This window comes from Coloeus monedula (assembly GCF_965178545.1).
Source record: "Coloeus monedula genome assembly, chromosome: Z".
Lineage (NCBI taxonomy): Eukaryota > Metazoa > Chordata > Aves > Passeriformes > Corvidae > Coloeus > Coloeus monedula.
This window is the reverse complement of record NC_138822.1, coordinates 41,411,893-41,433,616: the sequence shown is the minus strand read 5'-3', so window position 1 is coordinate 41,433,616 and position 21,724 is coordinate 41,411,893. Positions and strand designations below refer to the sequence as shown.

General features: G+C 39.9%; 1 protein-coding gene across 1 annotated transcript in view; it reads right to left on the bottom strand.

Moving 5' to 3' along the window:
• FOCAD (focadhesin) overlaps positions 1 to 21,724 on the bottom strand; it is a 96,525-nt gene that overhangs the window by 56,916 nt on the left and 17,885 nt on the right. The window contains exons 7-12 of the mRNA XM_082300998.1: positions 19,368 to 19,469; positions 16,448 to 16,649; positions 14,049 to 14,255; positions 13,519 to 13,606; positions 12,656 to 12,858; positions 4,420 to 4,677 (exon numbers count right to left, since the gene is read on the bottom strand). Coding sequence (XP_082157124.1) covers positions 4,420 to 4,677; positions 12,656 to 12,858; positions 13,519 to 13,606; positions 14,049 to 14,255; positions 16,448 to 16,649; positions 19,368 to 19,469 — 1,060 coding nt within the window. The remainder of the gene's footprint in view (positions 1 to 4,419; positions 4,678 to 12,655; positions 12,859 to 13,518; positions 13,607 to 14,048; positions 14,256 to 16,447; positions 16,650 to 19,367; positions 19,470 to 21,724) is intronic.

Here is a 21,724-nt window from a genome sequence, read left to right as displayed (position 1 = left end):
CTGTATTGTCTTTCTTAAGTGTCTCTGCAGCCTGTGCAGCAATTTGACTTCAGAAAACCTAACAGCCCATGTACTACTCTTCATTCCTCAGCCTTTAAAAAATTCTCCAAGACCTTCTTCCACAGTGAAAGTCCAGAACCACTACTCCAAAGTGCTTCAGCTAAAACCAGATATAATATAACCATTAATCTTGCAATATAAAAAGGCTTTTACTCAGCAGGGAAAGAGGAGATACATATAGAGAAATAGTCTGTAGCCTCTCTTCATGGAAGAAAATGGTAAGGAAAAAAAACCCAAAACAAAAATAAAGCATAACCAGAACAATGTCTGCAAGATCAACTGTGGTAATTATTTTTAAACTTAGCAATGCTTTTATGTGCTCCATCAGTTTACTTCAGAGACAACTGACTCCTTATAAAAACAACATTCAGTGTGAAAACAGGAGCTACTGTTAGTGAACTCTGTGAAGAGCTGGAATAAACATGAAAGCAATGAGGATGGCATTCTTGATGCACGTTCTCTCTTTCTGACTGTCTTGCTTTGAAACACAATTCTTCGACTCAGATTTTGCACAGCAATCACCTGTGGCTTTTCAATCCAATATCCACAGCTACAACCACTGTGTCCCTTTGTGAATGACAAAGAAACAGAATGTCACTAGCCACAGAAATCATGACCATCTGGATCACTTTAAAAAACCCCACCACACAATTATTTTTATGCTATAACCTTCACCATGACATCTCAGCATTTCTATATATTCTGCTGGAGTACAGGTAGTTCAGAGTTTGGCTCCAAAGTGGACAGTTCTTAATTTTGCCCTTTAGATATTTAACTAAACTTCTGCAACATTAAGTGCTGAAGTAGTAGCTAGTAGACTTCTAGCCCAAGTTTGATTTGGACATGGTTCACAGATTCAAAGAATTCAGAATATACCTGTTATGCCTGCCACAAATATCTGGCTTTAAACCGAGTGTTTAAGTGCTGCTAACACCAAAGGAACAGATTCAAGTTAATACAGATGTGAGTGCTAAAAAATAAGATTGGGCTCAATAGCCACTTTTTGCTTCCTTCTTTCCATACCTGTCCTCTGACTTCCTTCTTCTTCAGAACAGCCTTCTAACTACTATGCTGCACACCACCTTCCACTGCATCCTTCAGAAAGTGCCCTAAGGAACTGAAGACTCAAAAGGTCTAACACGTTTGTTGTGATGAGTTTTTCACTTTCTTAACCTACATTCCAACCACTTACTTTCACCATCTTTTATAAAGCACCATTTATTTATGTGGAACTGAATAAAACAGAGAACCAAATATAGCAATTCCCAAAGTATAACTCTACCATCAATATGTTAGCGATAGTTGCCGTTTCACTGCTGACTGAGTTTATTAAAGTAATCAGTTATTTCCTCTATCCAGGAGCTTCAATGCTTTCTCCCTCCATACTGTTACTGCAAGAGAAAGATGAGACAAGTCTAAGGTAATTCTTCCTGCCTTAGAGAGAGCATTGAACCTACAAGAAACAATGTGATAATCTTTCAGTGTAATAATCTCTGTGGAGCCATTAAGCAGACTCAGAATTAAAATAACTTGTCAGAGACAAGACAGATGCCGGCTGATGCCGAGTTCAAATGAGCCAGACAGTAAGTTCAAGTTTCAAAGCATTAAAATATTTTGGAGTAAAATACGTCATTTAAAAGATAGAAATGCATTAGATATTGCTAACTGGAGAATATGGTGTCCTTGGTTGCACTTAACTGAGGACTAGGAACAGAAACATCATCCCAACGAAGCACACTATTTTTCCCACACCAAATTTTCAAATACTGGCAGATTAGCAGAACATTTGCTATATTACCAATTACATTGATTGCTTTATGTGATGCTACTAAAAAGATGCCTGATTATGCTACATATTTTGCAGAAAAGTATTTTAAAGCCCACAGCAATTTTAGAAACTAAAAGCTCTCCATCTACAAGCCTTATTAGCTGACAAAATGTGATCCAGTAATAAAGTATCATCAAATCAGGGTTTGAGTTCTGCATTTTTGCAATGGTTTCTAATTCATGTGGGCCTCTGCTGATCGCTAGGGAAACAAAAAATACGATGAAGTCTGAACTTCATCTTCTCATTCCCTCTGGACACAAGCCATGCTTCCCAGAGTCAGGGAGGACTTTTTCATGAGCCTGCAAGGTTTCTTAATTCCAAGGTAGTCTGACCACCATAGTCAGCTCAACAGGATACGTCCATTAATCTTACTTACTGTATTGATGAACAAAAGCTTTGGCTTAAAATGAGAACAAACAAAGTAGAAAAAACCCCTCACATAATGTTAAACATGAGCAGCTTCAGGTTAAATTACTCCCCCTGTATCTGTCTAAAGCTTCTGTAATTCTGCTGACTTACTCTTTGATTTGTCTCTAAATGTGTTCATTTAAAGTCAGTGGAGCTATTTTAAGATTACTCCAGTGAAATTCACAACAGTGATTCCCTACAGTCAGGCTTCAGACCATTCTGCTCAGATACTGTATTAGTTCAGTAGTATTTTTTCAGCAAGTTACTGCTTTCCTTGTATGGCTGGCAAACTGCATTTTGAACAACTATATCAAATAGTTAATAAACAAAGCATTATTCCTTTCCCCTTCCTGTAATATGCCACTGATTCATCATCCAAATGAAAGACCCAATGCAACAAAACAAGTTAGAGAGTTCACAAAACCAGAAGCCCACTCTAAAAGACCTGGAGTTATCTTAGTCATTTTTACACAGCTAGCTAGGCACAAGAAGACAACTGCCTTACTTGCAGCAGTTTGGATCAGAAGTCAAAGAAAGGTTCCCACAACAGGGCAGATGTATGTCTTACCTACCCTTTTCCTAGAGAATAATTAATTTACAAGAACTGGGACCTGGATCCCTGGTTACAAACTATTTAATGGACGTGTCAAACTACTCATAGTTGAGGTGTACCACTCATAGTTTTGAAAGCTGACTTACAGAAACATTTTCAAGAAAAAACTAAATTAAAGAAGAGGTATCCAGGTGGCTGTGTATCAGCTCAGCTCTGCTTTTACACAGAAGTGCAATTCATTTTGCTTACTCCTGACCTTTGAACACAGGTACTTCCTACTTAAGTGAGAAAATGAAGTTTTAATAACTACTTTGCAAAAAAAAAAAAAAAAAAGTTGAAAAAGTTGGTTAACAAAACATCAATATGTTTCCTTATGCTTTGTGTCTTCCCTCAAAAACCTGTCTCAGTTACAACAGGCAATATATCTGAAAAACTTATTTCTGACTCCTGGCTTAGGATCACATTGTCACGGTCAGATCACAGTTTTCATTACCTCTAAGTTTTACATTCTGTCCCTTTTCATTCATTAGCTCTGCAACAAGAGGTCTAAATGGCTTGTAGGAGTTAAAAAGTGTTATATTCCAGCAAAACCATTCTGCTTCTAACCTGTCTGCTTATTGAAGGATTTTTTTTTTTTTGCTGGAGATAAGATTTTTATGCTATCAGCTTTCCAACACATACTTAAATAATACAGTCAAAATCGCAACTTTTTTTTAACTCTTGTGCTGTAGAGCATGCAAACTCTTAGAGAAGAAAGCAATTTTAAAAATTAATTTAAAAAATAAGGCCTGTTCTTTGGCATAAATTAAAGCTGAAACAACACTTCTCTTCTTATTATTTTATAAAGAAGTTATGGTTGTTTCTGTACAATGCCTTCTGCATTACGTTGCTTTTCCAGATAACATCCTTTATCTTTCCAGATTATGTAGGTAAGTTTAAGCATCCTCTATAATTCTAGCTTGATTCAGTACTGAAGCAGACAAAGACTATGCATGTATTTCTAAGAAGCACGAATAAAGATGTCCCAAGGGACTTGGCAGTCTTCCAGTAACCACAAAAAAACACAGAGAATAATTCCTAAGGTCACCAGAAGCTAGAAATTATTTGGTAGCCTGTCTTCAGCTTCCTCATATTGTATTTTCATACTTCTTGGATAATATCAACAAATAAGCCAGTCTCCATCTTAAGTCTAAACAACCAAAAAATACCCCAAAATGGAGACATAATACATCTTTTGCTCTAAGTGACACACAAAAAGTGAATTCCAGAGAACCAAAGGTGTATGTGTGCGCATGTCTCTGCAGGATGAAGGGCAGCCTGCATCAGCAACTGCAGCGTCCAGATGGCAGCAGCTGGTGAGACTGGGACCCAGAGGGCACGTTGTCAACACACTGATCATCTATGCACTGCTGCTGGAGGAATCCATATTGTACCTACTGGGAATGCAGATATAGCCTTGCCACTTGTTGGACCTACGGTCATGAAACTGTGGCAGCCTTGCTCCTTTCAGGCTGCAAAATCCAACTCAACTCCTGAAAAAAATCCCAAACCACTAAAAATAAGCCTTTACCTGAGAACAATCAGCCTTGGCTATTTCTGCTGTAGCTTGGAGTACATCACGAAGACTGTCTCCATTTTCTTGGATCAGTAGATAAGCCAATAAAAGAAAAACATGGGCAGGGACTTGAGTGCTAACAGGTAGCAGTGACTTGACTGAAGATAACCATTTAGTAACTGCAAGCTTCTCTTTCATGAGCTCCATGATCTTCCAGGTTGTATACAACGAACTGTAAGAGCTGGTTATGGGGAAAAGGAGTTTGCAGGACACCTGAGAACAAGTGAAACAAATAAAAGTCTCAATCAAACAAGTAAGATACCATGAAAGAACAATTGTGACACCCAAAACATTTTTTTATGGTTACAATGCAATAAATAACAAACTGAGATACATTTTTTCAAAATCCTTTATATGGATTCTTGCACTATGGATGTTTCAATGGGTTTATAATTCCCTGCTCAGGAGCTCCAATTTTATCTGACATCCATCACTCCTGTTCTTGGTGGTAACTGTAGTGCTACTTTGCCATTAAAAGGGACATAGTAATTCTGAACTATGTTAAAAACTTACGTTTCTGACAATGACAGGATAATCACCGAATTTGAACTATCATCTACATTATTTTTAAAAACTGTCTTAACTCTTAATAGTACTTAATACCACAGTTTAAGTTAATCTGACTTCACGTTTTTTGTTTAACTGCTTTGCTTCTCAGAACAAATGTTCTACAGTTGTGTCACTGAAAACAGGGAAGTAAACTCTATCCAATTTGTTAGGTTAGAAAGCTGACATTAGTTTATTAGCATCCCTGGATGCATGCAGAATTCTCCTCAAAGCATTCATGCTCAACAACCTAAAAAACTGGGTTATATTCCTGAAACTAATACATATTCATCACATTTTTGACTACAGCTATATATGTGTCCTGGGATGATATTATAGGGGTTATTTTATTCCTTAACCACCTGCTCGATGCCCAAGGACACCGTGTCTTTAAGATGGACCCGGGGGGCAGGGCCGGGGCCGCGGGACCCGGTGCGGGTCGGTTCAAGGCTGGGCCCAACGCTTGGCCTCGAAGGGTCTCAGCGGGGCTCCGGAGGGAGTGCGCGGGGAGCGCTCTGCTGCTCTTGGGGGCTTTTTGTTGCAGCTAGCTGGAAAAAGGCTGTGTTGGGTTTTTTGTTTTGTTGTTTTTTCTCTTCCCTCCCCCCTGCCTCACTGCATCCCTTCCCTCCTCTCCGGCTCGGGGAGCCTGCGGGGTGGCCCCAGCTGGTCCAAGCCCATGTGTCTGCTCCCTCTCCAGGCATTTGTTGTATTTTGAGTTTTATTTTTTCCTAGTCTATCCTGTTTTGTTTTGTGTTAATAAACAGTTTGGTTTTTTCCCACTTTCACTTGCTGTTACCAGTTTGTCTCATTGGCAGAGGAAAAGGGGAGGCCCTTTTCCCTTTGGAGGAGGTGCTCATTCCAGAGCACTTCCTCCTAAAATTTTGTCTCCAAAACCTGAGACATAAATTTCCACAGGAAAGTGGAAAAAAAAAAAACATTTTGGTTTGAATCACTTTGTATTGAGGTACAGCAGTAAGACATCACCATGCTGTTTGATTTAATAATTTTTCTGTGGAACCTAGTCTTAAGTACGTGTCCACAGCTATGGGCAGTTGGCTCCCTGGCTTACACCTTCTATAATTCAGGAATAAGAATCAGGGCTGCCATTTTAATATGCCTGGAAGTAGTGATTCATCGAAGTTTGACTGAAGTAACGGATACCATTGAGAAGGTGTATGTTATGTTTTTTCCATTCTGGCCTTGGGAGTTTCCTTTTGGAATGTATTAGCAATTACACCCAGTTTGTTAGGGGAAAAGCAGGGGATGACAATTTCCAGCCCTTCATCTCCTTCTTCCCCTTCAGATCTGGCACGCCACCTTTTGAAAGTGTTGAAAGTGTCCAGTTTCCCCTGGATGCCAAAGATACCACTTTCTTACTATGCTATCTAGCAGGACTCCTCTATGTGGTCTCCAGCTTGTCTAAAATAAGGCTGAAATTTCCAGAGGGGTTGCCCAGACACCTGCCCCAGTTGTGGAAAATCCTAAGTGGTGTGGGGTATGGGAGGACATAGGCCAGACCCTGAAGCAGTTTTCTGACCCAGCAGCCTGGAACTTCCCCCTGAATGAATTCAGAATCCAGCTGAGGTGGGGAAGTATCTGAAGGAAAACTGCAATACCAACACTGATGAAAAGGAAAAGCTCATTGCCATGTGCTGGGTCCTGGCTAACGCTTACCACACGCTGTTAAATACTGTAGGGCAGACGATACAGCCAGAGGGGCAGGAGAATAAGCCAGCATACACTCCAATCACTCCAGGTGCAGCTAAAGCAGATGGGGAGCCTAAACCAGTAACAATTGCCCCTGTCCAGACAAAGAGACACAAAGCCAAATCCATTTGCCCAATGGATGGTGATGGGCAGCCAGGACCTTCACAGCCAGCAGAGGAAGTGGAACCTGAAATCACCACTGAGTCCCTGTCCAGAGAAAGCCTTCGTACCCTGAGGAAGGATTACACCTGACGGTCTGATGAAACTGTATTAAGTTGGATGGTCTGAATCTGGGATGCTGCAGGCAATGGTACAGTTCTGGATTGCACCGAAGCGAGGCATTTGGGGTCCCTGTCACGTGATCTAAGTATCGACCAAGGGATGACAAGAGGCCCTGAAGCTCTCAGTCCCTGAACACGGCTCTTAAGAAGTGAGAAGGAAAGATATCTGTGCTGAGAAGATCTCTAGCTGCAGCTAAACCCCTGGAAAAGCATGGAACAAGGGATTCAATGCCTGAGAGAACTGGCAGTGATAGAGATCATATTCTCAGATGACCAAGCAATTAGGAGCCCTGACATGGTAAAATGCACACCAGTGATGTGGCTGAAACTTGCCCGACACACACCACCAGAATACACCTCTGCTTTAGCAATGACGACGTGGAATGACGGGGATGAGACAGTGAGTTCTATGGGGAGGAGGCAGACACTGTGCACGGCCCAACACAAGCAAGAATTGCAGCTGTGGAAAAGAGTCTGTCAGACACCATACAGAAGATAGAAGATAGGATGGAGAAGACTCATCAGAAACTCGGGAAGGAGGTGAAAGAGGGCCTTCTCCAAATTACATCAATGCAGACCAGAGGCCCTGTTACCAGAAGTAGATGGTAGCCAATGCTCTGTGGGGGTGGCTGGAAAGGTGGAAAAAGGCCAACTAGCAGCATAAGGGAAAACCAATCTGGGCTGCTGATGAGCAGAAAGGCATTGCCACTCGGGTAGAGAAGCTACCTGTGAGAGTCCACCATATAGATGCTCATGCCCCCAAGAGTTGGGCTGATGAGGAACACCGAAACAACAAGCAGGTAGATCAGGCTGCAAAGATGGAAGTGTCACAATTAGACTTGGATTGGAAACACAAGGGAGAGTTCTTTCTAGCTCAATGGGTCCATGATGCCTCAGGTCATCAAGGCAGAGATGCCACCTATAGGTGGGCACGAGATCAAGGGGTGGATCTAACCATGGACAGTATCTCCCAGGCTATCCATGATTGTGAGACATGCGCTGCAGTCAAACAGGCCAAGGGAGTGAAGCCTCTGTGGTGGGCAGTGGTCCAAATACAAGTATGGGGAGGCCTGGCAACTATTTCCATGGACTTGTTTGGATATGGTTCTGGATCTTCTGATGAATCTTTTCTCCTTGAGAGTACCTCAAATATGTCATTGAGTCATTATGTACTTCTCTTATCATTCTTTGCTCTGACACACAACCCTAGTTCTCAAAACTAAGATATCAGCTACTACACATTAATCACTAACACAAATAAATAAGGAAGTATTAGCTGGAACACAACTTACTAGTCACAGACACAGGGAGTTAACACAAGGCCACACTAACTTCTGGCATTTGTACTAAGCACTGTAGGGTACAAAACTAGGCATTAACCAGGAATAAAGGGGTCATATACTATTGTGCTAAAGTTCAAACAATTTTCCAACACCTTCCCCCACTCTTCCATAGACTTTCTTCTTACAGAAATATAACCATTTTGCTAACAGTTGCAGTCATGGAAGATAGTATTTAGCAGCAGGAAAGTTGTAAAATGCAAATGAGGAATTCTCTTAAGTTGGATTTTTATATACATACAGGTATATATTTTTTAAAGCTCCTGTAAATGAAGTTCAAAGTTTTTCATTAAAACAGGAAAGTTTTGTATTAATAGAAGACATGAAATCTCTTTCCCACTAATTCTTTGCTTCCTTAGAAAATATCTTTCCATTATCAAGACAGTAGTTAGCAGGCAGTCATCAGGTGAAGAACATTTATATAAAGATCAGGTCAAGAAAGTATTTGAGAAGAGATCTCCAAATGAACGTTAAAAATGGAATTCAGAATCCAAAAGGCTAGGGCCCACTCAGCTTTAAATAACCAAGGAAAAAGAGACTTTGAGTGGCAAAAAAGAGCTGTTCTAATTAGAACTGCAGAACTTCATTTTAATCACATTGTTTGGCTCAATGTAAATTTATTTTGGCTAACAGAAGGTAGAATGCCCCTGTATTTTAGACTACTTTTTAAAAATTACATTAAAATTAGCTTATTACATTACTTACACATTACAACTACAGTATGTGAAAAATATAGCAATCTAAAGAGCTATCTATTCTGGCTGGCAAGATCACTTGGAGCCAAAAATCTTTTCTGGATACAGCTGTGATACTGCCATTTATTGAAAAAGGTATCCAAACTTTATCCAAGAACATACAGTGAGCTAATAAGAGTTTCAGGATCCATAAGATGTACTGTTTAGTTGCCTGCCTGTGGACGATAACAGGTCTTTAAATCAAGATTAGGCTATGAAAGGATTTTTGTTGTTTGGGGTTTTCTTTGGGGAGGTGTTGTTTGTAGCAGGCTTTTTTGTGTTTGTGGTGGTGATGTTGTTGACATTTGTTTTGACTTTTATATTTTTTTAAGTGCCTGGGAAAAACTGCAAAAATTGGTAGAGCCTGAAATATTATATTGGTATTTCCCATTCCACACTACATCCCCAAAAGGTTTTACTACATAATTGCACTCATTTCTTTCTCCCTTTATTTCATTTACATGAAAACAGGCTATGATCACAATTTTATTTTATTGCTGCACTCTAATCAAGCAAGTTATGTACAAAATTTCAATTTATCAACACAAATATATATGTGTGTGCGTATACATTCACACATATATACACATATATATACATATGTAAAATCCCTCAATGGCAAAGCCTATGTGAAGGCCTAGCCTCATCCTAACTTTCAAAATCATGGCACTGAAGGTAGAACAATTCCCTACTACTATCAACGCGCAAAAAAAAAAAACCAAAAAAAAAGCCATTTAAAGACATATAAATTTTGAGTGCTGTAAAAAGCAAAATAAGAAGCATACCCTCAATGGAAAGGTGGTCAAATATCTACTGGGGACTACAAGATTATTGCAAGGGCATGTAAGGTCGTACACATGAAGGTCAAGGCTCAGCTAGCTCTGGAACTGGGCAGAGATAGCAAGAAGAAATGGCTGATCAGATACATACACAGTTAAGCAGAAGCCCAGGGAAGACACAGACCCATTACTAGACAGGGCAGGGAAAAAGTTACTGATAATGTTGGCAAGACACAGGTTCTTAATACCTCCTTCCTCCTGATCAGTGTTTTACTGAGGCTGGCAGCCTGTCACAAGTGGGGCCCCCTGGGCCCCATGTTGTAACATCTCCATGAATGATCTGGATGATGGGATCAAAAGCACCCTCCCCACGTTTGCTGTGTCACTGAACTGGGTGTTGAGGTGGACACATCGGCAGGGAGAGCCACCTTTCAGAGACACGAACAGGCTGGAAGACTGGGTCACAAGAACTGTGTAAAGTTCAACCAGGAGAAGTGCAGAGCCCTGCACCTGGAATGACATCACCGAAGAGCCCAGCCAGGCTACGATGTGAGCTGTGGAACAGCCTTGCCAAGAGGAGCCCGGGGTCCCAGTGGACAGCACACAGACACCAGGCCAGCAGTGCACTGCCGCAGCTACCGAGGCAAAGTGGATCCTGAGCTGCAGCCATGGGGGCACTGCTAACAGAGAGAGATGTGATCTTCCCACTTCACCAGCGCTTGTCAGACTGCACATGGAGTGGTGTGTCCAGCTCTGGCCCCCACAATTCCAAAACAGATATGGACAGACTGAAGAGGGGTCAAAGGAGTGCCATGAGTCAGGTTTTCTCCCCTGTAGAAGTGAAGGCTCAAGGAGGGTGTCATCATTTTCTAGTACTTGAAAGGCAGTTACTAAGAGGACAGAAGCTCTCTCTTCACAAAGAGCCACATGGAGAATACAAAGGGCAATGGATACAAGATACCTGGGAGAGGGTAAGGGATAACAAGTTTACAAGAAAGACATTTTTGATAGTGAAAACAATCATTCAGTGTAGTCCCCATCACAGGAGGTTTTCAACATGTGATTGGAGAGGACACTAGATAATCTCATCTAGGTCCCCTTTCCTATGAAAGGCTAGACCAGATGATCTTGCAGCCAGGGCTGTTCTGTGATTCTGTGAAAATACACCATAACTTAACCACGTTTGCTCTTATATACTCTTGCTCAAAGCTTGTTCACTGTGGACATAGCATCTGCTTTCTTTTTCCTACCTCTTTTCTTGCCCATTTCCAATGTGAAGGAAGTCTAAGGATAATTCAATGAAGACTTTACTCTCTTAGCATTGATCTGATCCTACAACACAAACTGACTGTAATCATGGGGCCATTAAGAAGAGTCTACATTTTTTAATCTTTTAGTTGAGAACCAGAGGTTATCAGCATACTTATTACAAACAATGATCAGGCAAAATTATTGTCTCCCCATTTGCATTGAGAACCATGAATTACCAAAGATCCACCATGCTACTTACTATGAACTCTGCAGGATCAGTGAGACACAAGTGAAGAGACTGTTAGAGAATTCTCAGCAAAGACAACTGTTTCCAGTGTTAACATGGCCAACACAAAAACTTAGTCATCAAAAATTATTTAAGCCCTCAACATAAAAGTTTTCACATGCTTTTCTGAAGCAAAGAGAATACCAGAATTAGTACAATCAAGTTCCATTAGAGGAAGCCAGTGTAACACAATGCACTGTAATCTTGTACAGTAACACAGTAGTGTTGTAAGACATACAAATAGCTTCCAAAACTCAACAGAAAACAAAACATGTGGGCGAGTGACACAGAGCATTGAGGACTGACATGCTTCAAAGATGTTTCACTGAAACAAACCTCCAGTGGCATCTGTACAGGCTGACCCAGAAAGTCCCATTAGAAGGAAGTTAGCTGTAACCACTGTCATCCCACTGTCTATTCTTTCAGAGCAGACTAAGAAGTGTAAGCCTTAGTGAACTTAAAGGAAGTTATTTTTTATTAGGAGCACAAACGGGCTTGACTTTTCAGATGCGGAGAAATAGAAGATGGAGTAGGTGGGGGATTCCAGGTCAAGGAGACATGGCAGAACTCAGAACTGGCACTGTATCTGTCTCCAGCTTGTCACATCACACCCTCTCTACACAAAACAGGGGTGCAAAGCAGAAAGGGACTTTAGCTACCCCAGTGCTAGACACATCTTGATCAAAGAGATTTGTTGTCACTTATTCTTGGAACAGTGGGGATAAATGGATAGATGGCAGAGAAGTGGGACATAAGGAAATAACTAAAACCCAAAAAACCCTAACAGAACATACAAAAAGATTCAGGTTACTGAGCCAAAATTTGCTAACTAACATTAACTTAGGTGCTCTGTAACTCTTTTCAGTCAAGGGAGAAAGAATGGTAGTTAACAGTCACATACAGCAGTAAAGAAAAAGACATGAGGAGAATAAGCAAGTCTGAAAGAAACAGAGTAAATATATATAACCTTGATTTCTACTAAGTCTTGCTAGTTACTTAACAATGGAAGTGAATTCTTCAATCTATACAGTCTCTTAAAGTAAAAAAATCTCATTTGCTAAATAAAACAATATCCAGCCAACAAACTTTCACTTTACCAGTAGTCTAGTTTTATGGACTATATTTTCAAGTGTTCCCATGGAGGTTATGGCACAAAGAAGTTCACACATGCAGAGTCCTTCCCAAGCAGATAGGCTTAATGCAGAAAAATTTTTAAATGCCTCCCCTACCTGCACCTGATAAAAGGAAAGAAACTTTATCACTTTACCAATTCCTGTTTATCCTTCACACCTTCCTCCTTTAATATTCCCAAAAGATTTACAGCCAGTTGCTGCCTGGTAGTTCCAGAAACATCCCCTGACAGGCAGTCTCCAACTGTTGTAGAAGATAAGATCTGTAGCACAGGCATCACCAAAATAAGGGCTGTGGTTGAGATGTCCTGGGTTTCTGAACATGAGAGGAGCTTGTAGGCTATTTAAGACAAATTGAGGAAAAAATAAGGTCAAGAAGGAAAGAAAGAAATGAACATTGGTACCTTTAGGCATGACACAGATATTTCTAGGAAACACTTCAACTCAGCAAAGTAAAGGTTCCCAGATTTACTGTATGTGTATATAAAAGCCAAAAGATTTTTGTGATTTTTTGTTTAGAGAGTCACACATTTCTGTGTTCATAGCAAAGTACCCGATGGCAGCAAAAAATACAAAAATGGAATGTAGCGCAGACCTTTGTTTTTACTGGAATAACTACACTAATCACAACTGCTAAGTCAAAAGCATGGCTAAACATTGCCATGATTGTCATGCCTGCTCTCAGTGCCTGTAATAGCAAGCCATTCAGGATGCATGCACATCAGCTAAGAATATTCTGTTGGCTCAAAAATGAAACCAATAAGCTCCAAGATAGCAGGGAGCTTAAAATACAGAAACATCAATGGGAAAAGTCAGAGTAGCAGGAAAATTTGTATTTAGTACCATTTTATTTTCATTCAGGAAAAATTCTGCATGTAAAGAAACCCCATTTCACTACCCAATCCAATTCCAGGGGAATGCAGTGCTTATTTCCTAAATATGAAGAAACAAACACACAGTTTTAGGAGTGGGGATTCCTCTTTCACAAGAAGAGCTTTACCGAGACTCAAGACAGACTTTTGCTGACTTTCTGGAGTTTGCAGCAGTAGAAGAGCTAGCCCAATTATATACTGGTCCACTGGAAGTACCTACAAGGAAAAAAGAAAAAGGTTCCAAGTCTCCTTTGTTTCTCAGTGACATTAAACAGAACAAATAGGAAACTACCAAAACTTTGAAAGACTATCTTTATGAACTATAGTGACTGCACATGCAGTGACAGAGCAATGAAGAATATAACCGTGTGAAAATAGTATTTTGACTAAGTAACTAGAACATTTTAATTTGTTACTTTGTTCAAACTGCTGCAACTCACTTTAAACAAATTTCCATACTAAGAGATTTATAGATATATACAGACCCAGTTAAGTTTTTACCTTTTGAAGGTATTCAACAAAGAAAAAAAATTAGAAACTTTTGACACCAACACTGGTGACCTGCAGATGAATGTCATGTAAAAGTGTCTCTACTGTCTTAAACATTACGTTCTTTAAATTTAATAAACTATTTTGTGTTTTTACCATATACTCTTACCTCTTTTAAGAGCTCAAAGTTGTCCTCTATTAGGGAGATCAAAGATGAGCATTCTCCTGTTACATTTAAACATACTTCACAGAAGCATAACAGTTGCAGACTAAGCTGGGATAACTGATCTTTCCAAAACAAAGGATAGCGTAGTAGGCTGAGGAACAGCTCTTGCAGGAAAAACAACGCTTCTGTAACTTGCACTAAGTCCTTAAGCTGCAGAGAAGTAGTTAAAAAAAAAAAACAAGCCAAAACATATGATGATTTAGTTGCCCTTCCCTATCTACATAGAATTTAGTATTAGCTCTGCTATATTTCTATTGCAAATAGTACTAAATCTTTGAAGAAACATATTTATAAACTAACACCAGGAATCCCTTATCCAACTTCTCTGAAAAAAAACAACTTATGAACTGCTTTTTGATATTTTGAAGTAAAATGAGAAACACGTGAAAGAATTAAAATGTTTCTTGGTAGCTGATGAAAAAATCCTTTTTTACTCAAAAGCAATAGCAATTAATTCAGCTCTTGGGGTTCCTTATAACAACACAAAAAAGTGTGTGGGGATTTCATCAAGCAGGTAAATATTCTTATGACAGATGCATCTGGCTCTACAATATTTCCTTTGTAATGTAACTAAGATTTTAACATACGTCTCAAAAGAGAAAGGCAGTGGTGTTACTCAATTCTAGAACACCATGGAATCTAACTACCAAAAAAACTAGATGCTGAAGTGTGACACCCAAAAGCAGTATCTCCATACCTGAAAGCCAGCTAAAAAGGTTTCAAGAAGCAGGTCACCTCAAAGTCCCCATGTGCTGGATGACAGTGTTTCTGTTCTTGAAAACTATACTTCCAGACAAATGCACTGTTCCAATCCAAACTCTGGAGCCAGCATTAAGCACAACAGCCTGATTTTTATTCCCTTTTTGTTCTATAAATAATCTGCTCTAATCAGAAATCTCCTGTCACTGAATTATTAGCAGGAAAGTCTACAGGTGAGGAGCTGTACTTTTGACAGCTTGGTTGACACTATCAGACAAAATGACTGGGAAACATTTCAGCATTTATATTACACAGTGGATTAAATTAAGCTATGCTAAAATGAGGTTCAGAGAAAGAAGACGAGGGAATTGACAGACTATACAACAGTCCATCAAACAGGCTTCTTGAAGGAAGTACCTTCCATTGTGAAAGCTGTATCTCAGGTGAGACAAAAATGTTCAAGTATTAATATGAGTTTGAAAATATGCAACTGATTTCTTGCTTAAAAAAAAGAAGTGCCAACGTGTATGAAGGAAAAAAAGGTTCATAACTAATTTCATACGTCTTATTCAGCACCTTTCTTATGGCTAAATGTTATCAGGTCTGAAGCTTGGTCATACATTCAAGACACAATGTTATACTGAAATTCAGATAAAATGGAGAAAATATCAGACAACTCTCTGTAACTAGAAAAGGTCAGCATGTACCCATCATTACAAAGAATAGACCTGAACCAAGATAAACGTGTATAACACAAGTTATATTTTTTCCAGAAGATTGTGCGAAGTAGCTATGAGTAAAAAGAATACTTTTCTAGTAAAATGTCATAGGATAAAGATGCTACCAAATATCCTTATAACAAGCCTACTTAGTTTTTCTTTATTCATATTAATGAACCCTCTCTCCATAGCAATAAGGGCAAAGCACCTCATGTTTGGCTGAATACGTCTGAAACTGAAGATGTTGTCCTAATATCAAAAGAAGAAAGAAACGGAAGATAGGTACAAAAAAAGCTTAACTGGTATCACAGTGATGGACAAGAAAAAGCAGAGCTTTCAATTTTAACCAACATCACAGGCCCCTAACCAAAAGGGGACAGAAAGATTAAGCCCCTAGCTCCTATTATGTATCACTGTGCAACTTAAAAAAAATTCAAAACCTTCAGCATATTCCAGAAGGACTAAATTTCATCTTCAGATCCATTAATCTCTCTGTTACAAAGAGTGAGAAAGGAATACCTAGAAATACTTAAATAATTCTTCTCATATAGTTTGTTTCATTTTAATATTATCCATTTTAAGTTAAAATTGTATGGTTTTGACAAATATCTTGCCATTTAACAGAATTTTCTCATTAATGTCTTTCTAAGTTTACCGTATGTTTACCGAAGCAACTAGATGCAAGTAATGACAGTAAATGTGTTTCAATTTCCATCTTAACAGGTATATCATATTTGAACAACTAAAGTTTTATCTTCTACCAGAAAGAGACAGTTTATTAGATTTATGTACTATCAACAAAACTGATCTACAGAAAATGGAAGAGAATGCTATATTTGCACACTTGAAAGACAATAATAATAATACTATCACTATTTTGATAAACATCTATTTGTAAAAGATAGGATCAGGCAACAACTGTACCTGCAGGTGTGGAACCAAATCACATAGAAGTCGAAGAATCTCACATTCCAACATGGAGAGTTCTTTGCACTTTGGCCCATGAGGCTGAAGTAAGATCTTAAGTAAACCCATTCGCAGTTCAGCATATTCCCGTAACTGGTATGGCTCACAATACAGGTATCTTAGAAATGAAGCCATTATGGCAACACATGAACTCTCTGACCTGCAGTTCAAGAAATAAGTTTGCCGTGAGTGCTTTCTACTCAAAGTGTAACAAGGAAATCCAGGTAATGTGACATTACCTGCAAAAGTTCACAAGACCCAATTAACAGAAAGGTGTTGAGAAGGGCATTACTAAATACTCGAACAAAGTACTGTCATGAGGCCCAATACAGTAACCATACTTCAAAGTGCAATTTTGAAAAGATTCAATATGGACCTGCAGGTTATAACACTCCTAATTTTACTCTTTTCCCCTCATCAATTCAAGAAAGTGACTTTCCTTGCTGAATGTCATGATAGACTGATGTCCCATTCTGAAGAATATTTGGACAAGACTACTCAGAAGTATCTTTTTAAAACACATAAAACATATTTCAATAAAAAGGAGTCATCCTTTACTTAGCAGTTTTTGCAGAATGGTCTTAAAACAATTACTCAATACAGGAACTGTTTTAACCAACGTGGCTTCCCAGTAAAATATTATCACTAAACAAATCTTTTGGCTTGATCATGTCAGGAGTACAAGCTGTCCTTTACATTATTAAAACAACCAAATAAAGCTGATGGTCAATATAGTAACAAATACAGAATCATAGAACTGTTCAGGCTCAAGTCCAAGCACCACTGCCATGCCCACTGCTAAACCATGTCCCCGAGTGCCACATCTACAGGTCTTTTGAATACTTCCAGGAATGGTGACTCCACCACTTCCCTGAGCGGACTGTTGCAATGCTTGACAAGCCCATTACAAAATTTTTCCTAACAGCCAATCTAAACCTCCCTTGATGCAACTTGAGCCTACTTACTCTCATCCTGTCACTTGTTATTTGGGAGAACAGAACCCCCCACCTGGTACAACCTCCTTTCATGAAGAAGAGCATAAAGTCACTCCTCAGTCTCCTTTTCTCTGGGCTAAACACTCCCAGCTCCTCAGCTGTTCCTCATCAGACTTGTTCTCCAGACCCTTCACCAGGTCCACTGCCCTTCCCTGGACTTGCTCCAGCACCTCGATGTCCTTCTTGTCATAAGCGGCCCAGAACTGGACACAGGGCTTGAGGTGCAGCCTCACCAGTGCCAAGCACATGGGCACTTCCCTAGTCCTGTTCCTGCAGGCCACACTATTTCTGACCCAAGCCAGGATGCCACTGGCCTTCTCGGCCACAAGGGCACATGCTGGCTCATGTTCAGCTGTCAATCAGCACCCTCAGGTCTTTTTTCTCTGTGCAGTTTTCCAGCCACTCTTCTCTCAGTCTGTAGCACTCCATGGAATTGTTGCGACCGAAGTGCAGCACCCAGCATTAGGGGTTGAACCTTGTTGAACCTCATACCACTGGCCTCAGACCACAGATCCAGCCTGCCCATATCCCTCTGCAGAGCCTTCCTACCGTCCAGCACATCAACAGGGAATCAAAACTCAATTTTAAACAAGACTCAGTCTTGATACAAAACTGTAGAAAGAATTTAGTAATAGGTCTATATCAACATACGTGGAGCTTTTCTACATCACACTTAGGGACACCGTTTAGTGGTGGACTTGATAGCATTAGGTTAATGGCTGGACTCAGTGCTCTGAAGGGCATTTCCAAACCTAAATTACTCGATGATTCTTTATTGTCAGTCTAGCGCTTTACCCACAGAAACCTTGAACAAAGAGCACCAAGAAGAGTGTCGCATATTTTCCTTTTCAGCAAGAAAAACTCCTGTTTTAATTCAAAAGAAGCCACCCGCAGAAAATCCACCATTCACTCCATTTATACATCTGAGGGGACTCCATGTGAGTCCCAGATTTGACAGCAGAGTGAAAGAGCAAACAGCGTTTGAAAAATACTCTGATCAATTAAACTGAGCAAAACACACTTTAGCTTGAAAGTCTTACTCTTGATCATGTAGTCTAAGCCCACCAGATATTTAAGAGATGAATAAACTTATTTCTTTACCAACAGCAAACAGAGAAGCCAATTTCTCTGCACTATTTCTCTGTTATTAGTCTTTCCGAAAACAGGAGAAAAGGCATACTTTTATCTGAAAAGCATACATATAGGTGTAAAATCATTGAAAGCAGTTCTCTTTGAGAATGCCAGATTTCTTATCTTACACTGAAGCGTTCTTTGACAAGTTCCTTAGTGGTTAGCATGAAGAAAGGCTGAGATTGTTGGCAGTTGGGTATTTGTTATTATCTGATTTTAATGATTCTTTATAATAAGGCTGTACCACTGATTTTTTTTCTATTTTTTTAAATCAGAAAGCATACATCGTTTTTCAAGACCTCATCTTTTCCATGAGATTTAATCATCCCTCCTTTTCCTTCATCATCCCATCATTTTGTATACATGAGTTATAGCTGCATTGTATTCATTTTTTTGACTAAACAGTCAGAATTTTGACAAAGCTAATAAGCCAAATAGCTTATTTAAAAAAAAATTCAAATGTGCCACCAGTCTTGCACCAGTTATTCTATATCCATACAAAATTTATCTACATAGTGAATTAAAAGCTATAAAATTGATTTTTGATGGATTATACCAGTATTTAATGAAGAATTTTTTATATTATTATTTTAAAACTTGAAATAGTGTAATTAAGTTTTATCTTTCACAATATCTTTCACAAAAGACAGAATTCTTACTGCTTGTTGCAGCTTCCTTCAACAAAATGGTTACAATGATACAATTCAGTTGTCAACATTTGCTAGGCTATTTTTAATTTTTCATTCATGTACCTCTCTGGACACTGATGGAAAAATACTGTTATCTGCTGTAGTAGAACTGGCCAGCAGTCAGGTCTGTTCTCAAGGACAGTGATTAATGGATGAGGAGTGTTCCTGAAAGACAAAGAAATTACACTTATATCCATAACACAGAAAGGAAGTATGCAAAAAAACTATCTGCAAAATAAACACAGCTGTAGAAGTAGGCAATTTAACCTCCTCTTTTTACCAACTCCTTTTACCAGCTTTGCTAAGATGGATCACTATCTAAAGAGGGTATTTTCTCAGAACTTCTGAAACAAGATTAAACCAAAATCTCTCTATTTGAAAAGGCTTGGTCTCACTCTTTTTTGTTTAACTTACCTGAATTTCTACGGTTCACTCCTCAAAAGTGTCATTTGAGTCACTGGCTATATCAGTGAGCTCCAAATAATACCCACTAAAAAATCTGAACTGTTTGTCACACAGTATCAGTCCAGTTTTCGAAGACCAGATCCAAGTCTTCAGCACCTGAGACTGATTGAGGTGACCATCATCCTACTACTTAATACTTTAAACCTGCTCCCAACAATTTTTTTCTCCTTTTTTTTTTTTTTTTATTTTGTCATGTGGTAAAAGAAACAGAAAAGGAAAAAGTTTGGTCATACCACCAGGCTGGAGACTTCCACTTTACTCTTTGTCAGCCCCCTGACATTATAAAGGTCACTGAGGCCTAGCAGTCACCTGTTTTCAGATTAATCTATCACCAACACCTTCTGCATCTCCAAAGTCAGTGACTGAAGGCCATCTACACCACCTAGAAGTGTGATGCTTGCATTAAACAATGACTACCCTGTCAGAGACTGAAAATAGTTCATGCCTCAAACACTGATATAAAGTTTTGCTCATTATAAAGAAGCTACAACCAAAGAAGCTTCCCTGAAGAGTGGGACTTTGAACTGACAGTCAAACTGCTGATTAGATAAAGGGAAACCAACTGTTCAATCATCCCGGGCTGAGTTTGGGGTGGGGGGGGAGAGCACAGCTCACAGAAGCCAGATTTACACAGACTCCCCCAGCCGAGGGGGGAGGAGGAGGTTTTGGGTGCATGGTGCAGCCTCTGGTGAGAGGCAGTGAGCACCCATCCTCCAGCTACACAAACCGGCCCAGCTGTGGAACCCCCAACCCCACAGGGCACATCCACGGGACATTCCCGTGAGAGGCTCGGCCCCACAGGGCTGCACATGGTGCAACAGACCCAGAGTCTGCTGTGAGAGACTGACCCCACCCCAGGGGGACATGGCCGGACACTGCTACCTGGCTCGAGGGTATAGAAACCCATTGGATTCTAAGCTTTTTGGGGGCACCTTCACCACCAAGAAGGCCAGCTGGAGAGGATCCAATGGAGCATCGCTGGGATCCACAGAATGGTGATATTTTACTTATTCTGTCCCTGTCACTCTCTTTCTGCCCCCCCCCCCCCCACCTATTTTCTACTTCTTCCTTTCTTCCTTCCTTTCTCTCTCTCTCTCTCTCTCTCGTATTTACCATCAAATAAAACCCTTACTATTGACTGGCATATGGTCTCATTTGCACCTTAATTCTGGCAGAGGCACTTCTAAGAACCTTAATAATTGGATTGTAACATACCCTTGTACAGTAGCAGATGGAAGAAAACCTGGGAAGGAGGGAAACCTTAAGTACATAACTTTTTCTGTCAGAAACAAAACCAAAGTCATTTAACTAGCGTAAATTACTGCCCAGAGCTCTGGATGCCCCATCCCTGAAAGTCAAGGACAGGATGGATGGCCTTTGAGCAACATGGTCTAGTGGAAGGTGTCTCTGTCTGGTGACTGGGGGGCTGCAACTAGGTGATCTTTAGGGACCCTTCCAACCCAAACCATTCTATGCTATAAGTGGAATAGCACACAGAGAAAGGCAGCATAAATCTGCTGCAAACCACCACCTTCAGTTTGGTTAACTATCTTTCCAGTTCACAGGTCCAACAAATCTGTTCTACACACCAGAGAGACCTTCAGGGAGTTTTACCCATTCAGCAGTAGATGATTTGAGAGCCACCCATTGAAGTGGTTTATCTCAAGACACACTGCCTCAGTTTCAGAGACTGCATGAGTGACACAGTCAGATACAACTTTTAGGAAGGACTTACAATGGTACTTCATTTACTATTGCTGTTTTAAAAACTTCTGAGGAGGAAAAAGCCAGAATTTCCAACAGTCTTTTTATTAGAGAAGACAACATTCACTGAGACACACTCACATCCAATAACACTATAATACAACATGGGCTTCATCTTAAGCAATGCTGAACCAATCCAGCTCCAGATGAAGTGAATGAGATCTGCAAGAACCCACAGAAGAATAAAAATC